Here is an 8158-nt window from a genome sequence, read left to right on the forward strand (position 1 = left end):
GACTGTCACATGGTGAATGCAGCACTGTACTGTAATTAACACACACCTCTGACTGTAAAACGTCTGTGATTTTTGTATATAATTCTTCACATCGCTAGAGAGGACGCTCACGGATCAAATTGTCGAGTGGCACAGAGGTAGAGCGGAGGTGTTTCTGGTCGTTTCTCCGTTTGGCGGCACGGGTTGAGCGATAGAAGCGGCAATCGCCTTTCGATCCTGACTGCGACATAATCCTCAACAGCAGATCTTACTGGTCTGCTATCATCTCTCGTTCTGCGTGTACATTTACATTCAGTGTTTTATGTGTTCGTGGTCATGAGACATGATGCTAATTAAGGACTATTACGTTTTTTATGAGAGATTTTTGTATGGCTGTTTGACCTGATGGTAGTTTAGTGTTGGATCAGGTGATAATACTGTAGCCATATGTACAGCAGCAAAGCTAGCTCACCGCTAACGTTAAACACAAGCATGCGTGGGGCGACCAGAAGATACTTCCCATCTCAAGAAAACTCCATGTCGTGTAAAATTAAATTAAATTCCCTTGGTTTGGCTGAAGCTGATTTGACCAACAGAATTTAAAAATAAACTCCTCTTCAGTGTTAGCGGCTGCATTTTCAGCAGTTGTTTGTATAGTGAGTCTCTTCGGTTCTCTTCTTCCAAAAGACTGCCATCTAGCTAAAGAAATAATATTTGAATATCAAATTAAAAACTAGAATGAAGATATCCTGTTAATAAAGGAACTGTTACTGTTGGGGGGATTTCTATGATGTGTACAGTAGATGCGTAGTCTCTAAAGTATTCGGGTGTAACGGTTAATAGATATAGTTTATATCTCAGTTGTAAAAACCCTGTAATTCCAGTTTTGGTAATTGTCATGTTTTTATTTCTTCTATGGATTGAGATAATTATACTATCCATAGACTTACAAACCCCTTTGTCAAATTGACATTTTGGAGGTTTTCACTGGACAGCGACGATATGTTTTGAAGAAGCTGACCGTCACACCCACAGTACTGCTCATTTAAAAGCCCTTATCCCTCCAAATTATTCTTTAGAATTAGACAAGTGAGGAGTTAGCAGAAACTGTTGGCATGATGTTTTGTGTTCACCGTTAGTCCTATGAGAAAATCCATGTATTTCTCTTAGTATTGTCTAGAAATAATGAAAAGTCTGCCAGAAAATGACATTAATACCTCATGAACCGTATACTAGAATTATAACTGGGCATTCACACCGGGGCGATTTTTGCAAATTTGCGTGACGAGATTAGGCTACATACAATGTCAATGCAAACGCACGAGTAGATGCGAGTTCGCCCCGGGCGGCACAAATTAGGCAAGTGACGTGGATTTTCGCAGCCCGAATTATGTGATTTTAGCCTCAAATTTTGCACATTTTTGTGAATAATTCGCACAAGTTTGACGCTTTTTTCGCCTTGGTGTGAACGCACAGTAACTGCATAAAATAATATACCGCACCCCCGCAAATGCTTTTCATAATTTATTTGTTAGATACAGTTTGATGATTTGATATGTCAGTACCGATCTTTATGGAACAACAGGGTGATATTGTCTAAATAATTTGTCTGTAGAGAGCAGAAACGTACGTCCATGTTGGTTTCGTTTCACTTCCGATTCTTCTTGGTCAAATGATGTATTCACTCCATGTGTCACAAAGTAGTCGATTCTTATAATTATTGCAATAAAAGCAGAGGGTTTCTGTAGTGGAAATAGAGAGATGGAGCAGGATTCAGTCCAGCACTGAGTCCAGGAGCTTGCAGTGTTTGTCCAGTGTGATCCGTGAGTGTCTTTCACATGTACAATATACATGTATGTATACATTTTTTTCTATCACTATGTAATTGTACAGTACTGCTTGTATAATTTACAGGTAAAGCATGTATTTTAAACTTTTTGTAAATCAAACGATACGCGTGTACATATATACAGAAATGTAGAGAATAATTAGGTTTGCAGTTCATCTCTAATAGCATGCTAGATAGTGGGTTTTAGTATGTACAGGCTTATGTTGAATCTTTATGAAGGGAAAACACTTGAAAATCACCTGATATCAGACTGCGTGCTGTCAAAGGATAAACTCTGCAATGCATTTTTGTGCCTTTTATATCAATGTATGTAATCTAGACAATCTTGAAAAGCTTGTGTACAACCAAAATGACATTAAATGGTTTTGGGGGCAAATACTTTCGTCCCTGTTGTCTTTCTTACTGAGAGTGGGAATGTTATTGTAAGCACTTAGACACACACACACACACACACACACACACACACACACACACACACACACACACACACACACACACACACACAAACCACATTGTTTGAAATGTCCTTTTGCCTAACCTGGTAAAATCTATCCTGAGAACGTGATGTCACATCCTGTTTTGCTCTACATATCAGTCTGGACAATCTAATCCAAATCTACAGAACGGCGAACATGTCTTCCGCTGAGAAATTGTTCACAAGTGCATACCCTTGTTCTTGTTTATTAGTTGTTATTGTGTCTATTTCAGCAATAACTGCGAGTGTGGCTTTGTTTATTATTATTATTATTAACGTTAACGTTACCGCTCGTTGCTTCGGGAGACGCCATTACTGTTTTGCCAGCGGCTGCCCTGATTGGCCTGGTCATTTCATCAACTACGACGTAGCCCCTGATTGGCCTGGGTACATTGTAATTTCAGGAAATGGAGGGCGGCTGGAAGTCCAGACTGATATGTAGAGCGAAACAGCGTACCCCTTCCCCTCCTAAAAAGATAAACTGCTTCTTTTGGTAACTGTAACGTTTTAACATGTACTTTGTGCCGCTAGGGGGCAGCATTGACAATGAATGGGACTAGGCAAGGGTGGATCTACATCACTGGTGGGGGACAACATGTTTCCTATTTGCTTATTCCTGTTGATAAGGCTCAGAGCTTTAGTGTCTGTGTGAGCGCGTTGTGAAATGTCTTTATGGAGCTTTATTGGTAAACTCCTTCCATAATGTCTTATTCCTCAGAGTTTTGTCGTATCTTGTTTTGCGATGGTTCAGTTGCAGCAGTTGAAATAAAGGGTGTTGTTGCGTCATTTCCAGGTGTTATCGCCCACGGAGCAGAGCGCCCCGTCGCCGCCCTCCCCGGATTACCGGACCAAGGGCCAGAATGAGGACAAGGAGCACTTCCACATCCTGCCCCAGCTCCAGGCCAAGAGGGCCGACTTCCTGACCGTCATGCTGACCGGCACCCTGCCGCAGCGCCGTGGCTTTGGAGCCCTGCCACCGGACAACGACGTGCCGGAGCTCCCCGGGCCGAGGGATGACGACGTCACCAAGAGCGAGTCCAACAGCGAGGCCAGTCAGAAGAGCACCGAGCGCAGCCAGGACGCCGCGCCTTCCACGCTCATGGCCGAGGACCAGAGGGGCCAGAGGGAGCCCGCCTCGGCCGGTGACGCTGACCCCGACTTGGAGGACGCCTCTAAAACCCTGGTCCTCTTCTCGCCCGGAGACACCCGCAAGTCCCCGTCTGGAGACCATGTTCTAGAGGGCGAGTTAACCACGCCGTGTGCACTGACTCCCCACGTCGACCGCCTCCTGGTGGGGGAGGCGACCCAGCCTGAGCCCTCCGAGACCGGCCGCTTGTCCCCAGCTCTCAGGTTTGATCTGAGACCGTCCACTCTCATCGCTCCGGCGTCACCGCCGTTCACCAAAGTTGAGCGCACGTTCATCCACATCGCAGAGACATCGCACCTTAATGTCATGTCTTCCAACGGTCACTCTGTCAAGGAGGCCGAGCGGGATGTCTTGGCTGTCACTAAGGAGGCCTGTGTAGAGGAGAACACCCAGGAGAAGGCAGGAGTATCCAAACGGCACGATGTGCTACAAACTCACACAGCAGCACCTCTAGAGGAGTCTGAGCCGGACCAGCCTCCAGCAGATGACAAACACCCAAAAACTGAAAGCGGCGCGTCTTTGGACCCTCTCCTGGAAGCCTTCTCTCCACTTCAAGAACACAAAGATCCATCAGAGGGGCACAAAAAGGAGCTGTTATCAAGCAAAGAAGAAGCTGCCGAGCCACAGAGAACCAGAGCAGAACCACAGACGGCTAGAGATGAAACGGTATGAAAATTTCATATGATTATAGTGACCAAAATTATCATAGTTATCAGTATTATTATCTTCTGCTTTTTATATAAAAGGGAGCAAGTGGGCACTGTTTTCTGTTCTGTTTAAATTTTTGTCCCACTGATGATGTCATAGGCATTGTGACATCCCTGATGATGTCATCAGTGATGTCATAAGACTGATGATGTCATCAGAGCAAAATCACCTTATGACATCATAGGCGCTGATGTAAACTTAAGGGGCACACACACACACACACACACACACGCGCGCATGTAAACTTAAGGGCAATAACATTTTGTGAGCAAAACACACACACTCGCACGGATAGAGCAGGCGAGGCCACGCAGCAGCTGAGCTGCGGGCGAGGCCGCATAGCGGCCGAGCTGCATATGCAAGCTGCAGGGCCAGCTCAGCGAGCTGCAGGGCGGGCGAGCCTAGGAATTGATGCCTAGTTGTTAAAAAGTGCTGAAAATGTTCACAAAAGTACCGATACATGAAATCATTGGTGAAATCATTTCACCAAGGCTGCGCGTCTGCGTCTGGGAGGCTGTTGCTAACTTTGGTTGATGATGGACAGTACTTACCGTGTTTTTTCAAAGTGCTGTAATCACGGTAACACGGTTTTAATGATAATTCAAGTTTTAAACGGTAATGCTAACCATCAGGAATTTTATCACGGTTTATCATTAAACCTTTAATCGTTTCATTCCTACAGGAGGCCGCCAAGCCCCGCATCAGAAGCCGGATCCCGGTGCTGGTCTCTGAGGAGGACTCTGGCTCGGAGCCGTCCTCCTCGCTCTCAGCCCGGGCTCGGCTGCAGCACCGGGTCCGCACGCTGGACTTGGCTCGCCTGCTGGTCCAGAAGCAACAGGGCCGTTGGATGAGACGGAGGTATATAACACACACATAACACACACAGATTAGTACACACTCCCAACACACACACACTCCCACACACAAACATAAACACACAGAGAGACAATGGGCCCTATCTTCCCACAGGCCTTAGGTGCAAAAACTGTGCCTTGCGCCTGCCTCGGGAAGATAGCAACATGGTTTTAGGCCCTGAAATGCGCTTTACGCCAAAGAGGCGTGGCGCAGTGCCAGAATGGGCGTTTCGGCCTTAAATACCGGCCTAACAATATCTTCCCCCCTGGCGTTAATTTAGTGCTTAGCGCTTTTCAAAACCAGGCCTTATTCAGTGCGCCGCGGATATTGTGTGTATTTACGCACAGCTCTCCTCTGCCGACCTCACACTCTCTCCCCCTCTCTCTCTCTCTCTCCCTCTCTCTCGCGCGATGGAAAAAAAGTAGTTATATCGTAGTTTTGAGCCCCTGTCATTCAGAGGCTGTTCTCTCCCCCTCTCTCTCTCTCTCACTCCCTCTCTCGCGCAGCACAAAGACCGATGGGAAAAAAGCTGTTCTCTCCCCCTCTCTCTCTCTCTCTCACTCCCTCAAATCTCCCAGCATGCATTGAGGCTAATACATGGAATGTATGGAATAATATATTGGAGACAGACGGGGATGAAAGGGAGGGGGGGAGCTCAGAGCACTTGGCTTTTCTGACCGGACTGGATCGCTCCGTGGAATTGGAGCTTAAAAGGGAAGCTTGTGATTTGTTTACTACACTTCTCCAATGAGCAGATTGTGCATAATTTTACGCTTAAAAGGCGTGGTTATAATGCTTAAGGCCGCTTGTAGCGCTGACACCAAAATATCGAGTGCGCTGGTCCACACCCACTAATCTGCGCTGCGTCTGGCATTGGGCGCAGTTCATAGGCCGATGCAACGATAGAGACCAATACCTTGACTGAGTGCAATAATTCTGTTGTATTGTTCCATTTGCACATTGCTCCACAACTTGCCCTGACTGCAAACTGTACTATTTTATTTATTTTAGTTTATTTTTATTCTATTGTTTTTCACTGTGTGCCTTATTTACATCCTTTATACAAATGTACTTATCTATTTACTTGATTATGTACCTACTGTAGTTGCACAATCATAAAATGGAGCCGCCCTAGCATAAGAATTTCACACGTGCATACTTGTACAACGGAGTGACGATAAACATGAAATCTTGAAATCTTGAATTGAAGGCTGCTGTCTGGGACATCGTCCTCGTTGTCATCCGGAGACGAGGAGCGACGGAGGGTCTCGGAGACTCTGTCCACCACCGGCTCAGAGGAGGACACCCACACCTCGGACGAGAGAAGCTCCCGCCTCAAACCCACCGAGGAGCAGTGCTCCAAGGAGTGGAGGAGCAAGATCCCCAGGCCCGTCACCCCAGTGAAGAGGCCTTCAGGGGGACTTGCTGCTGCTACTCCTTCCCCTCTCTCCCTGCCAGGCCCCAGCAACAAAGCAGCTTCCTCCTTCAGTAATGGGTATGTTACTCATAAAGTTGTCTGTCTGTTTGTTTAGCTGATTAAAGAGACTGTTCACCTCAAAATCAAAAATACATTTTTCTCTTACCTGTGGTGCTATTTATCCATCTAGATCATTTTGGTGTTAATTTTGGAGATATCGGCCACATTTCTGCTTTCTCTTGAATACAATGGAACTGGATAGATAGATAAATACTTTATTAATCCCGAGGGATACAGATGGATGGCACTCTGCTTGTGGTGCTGAAAGTGCAAAAAAAATAACATTTGAAAATCTCAGTAGCAATGTCTCACCAGAAATCAGGACCCGGGTACTCAAGTTCAACCAAACTACACCTGCTCGCTGCTAGCGAGCTTGGGTGTAGTTTTGTGAGTTAAAAAAAAATGGCTGTTGAGCACAACAAGCCGAGTGCCATCCAGTTCCATTTCATTTGATATCTCCGAAACTCAGTAACTCGCACCAAAACAATCTAGTTCACTTTGAAGCAGTTTGCTGTCATGTATATTTTGTATATTTATTTAAATAAATAAAATACCTCTTAAATTGATTCTTCTGTTCCCAGGCTTCAGAAAATCGCACTGAGCACGCTCAGCACCCAACGAAAAGCCAAGCCTCCGTCACCCAGGTCCTCCTCCTCCTGTCCCCGCCCCTCTGCTGGCCCCGCCCAGGCCGGCAGCCCTCGAATGCCACTGCGAGTCATATTCGGAACCCGACGCAGCCTTAGCTCCTCCCACTGCAGGACCGATAGTCCCTCCCCTCAGAGAGCATGTCCAACCAGGCAGCCCCTCTCGGTCCGAGCCCCCACTGTCCCCGTGCTACCACCCAGGACTACAACTCCCATGATGCAGCGCAGCGCCTCACAGGACGCCGCCATCCAATCGTCTTCTGGTACCACGCCCGCCAGAGCCAGGCCCAAACCAGCCGGTCCTGCAAAGGGGAAGCCCAACACCAAGGAGAAAGCAGCAACTGCTAGATAATACAAAGAGACTCACCGCTGAGACATGTTTGTGTATATAGCTAATCAGTCTCCAGACAAGCTATGCCTCAAAAGTTCTCACCTGACTCCATGTTAAACTGTGATGTTACCATGACCTTTGTGGATTGAAATCATTCAATGTGTATAGACCTCGCTTTTCCAAGGACAGCATACAGGACTATCTTCTTGAGCTTCCAATAATCTGAGTGACTGTGGTAAAAAGCATTGCTTGCCATGGTGCTATGGACATCATCTGCTGTCAGTCTCTGTTTTGGGTTTGGGAGCTTCATTTTCTGTTATCATCACCTCTAATAAGTCAAGTTCCAGAGATTCTGACCACACACTTCTTTCAACCAGTCCATGGTTATGCTACTATTCCATTGACCGTATCCTGCTTGGTTCGCTCACATTGCATGGTGAATATAACACAAACACTTTGGATCATGTACAAAAATCTTTCAGCAGGTTGATATGCTTCTCCCCTTCCCATCGGGGCACATCCAGTAGGCCAAAAAGAGCTAAATTGAGTGGTTTTAATGAACTCCCCAACTATGTTAACATGGTAAGAAATTCCCAACTATATCCTCTACTTATTATGGTATTTGGTAAAGAGGAGGGTTGGATATGAACACAGATAATATCGCGAGCCTCCTTCTTATGGTGTGACAATGGG

General features: G+C 46.2%; 1 protein-coding gene across 1 annotated transcript in view; it reads left to right on the forward strand.

The window, feature by feature from the left end:
- ttbk1a (tau tubulin kinase 1a) overlaps positions 1-7486 on the forward strand; it is a gene marked incomplete at its 3' end in the record, with an annotated part of 108313 nt that extends 100827 nt beyond the window's left edge. Inside the window, exons 15-18 of the mRNA XM_083634949.1 lie at positions 3097-4116; positions 4841-5016; positions 6224-6508; positions 7072-7486. Coding sequence (XP_083491075.1) covers positions 3097-4116; positions 4841-5016; positions 6224-6508; positions 7072-7486 — 1896 coding nt within the window. The remainder of the gene's footprint in view (positions 1-3096; positions 4117-4840; positions 5017-6223; positions 6509-7071) is intronic.
- Positions 7487-8158: the final 672 nt, after the last annotated feature.

Source organism: Poromitra crassiceps (genome assembly GCF_964638095.1).
Source record: "Poromitra crassiceps genome assembly, chromosome: 4".
NCBI lineage: Eukaryota > Metazoa > Chordata > Actinopteri > Beryciformes > Melamphaidae > Poromitra > Poromitra crassiceps.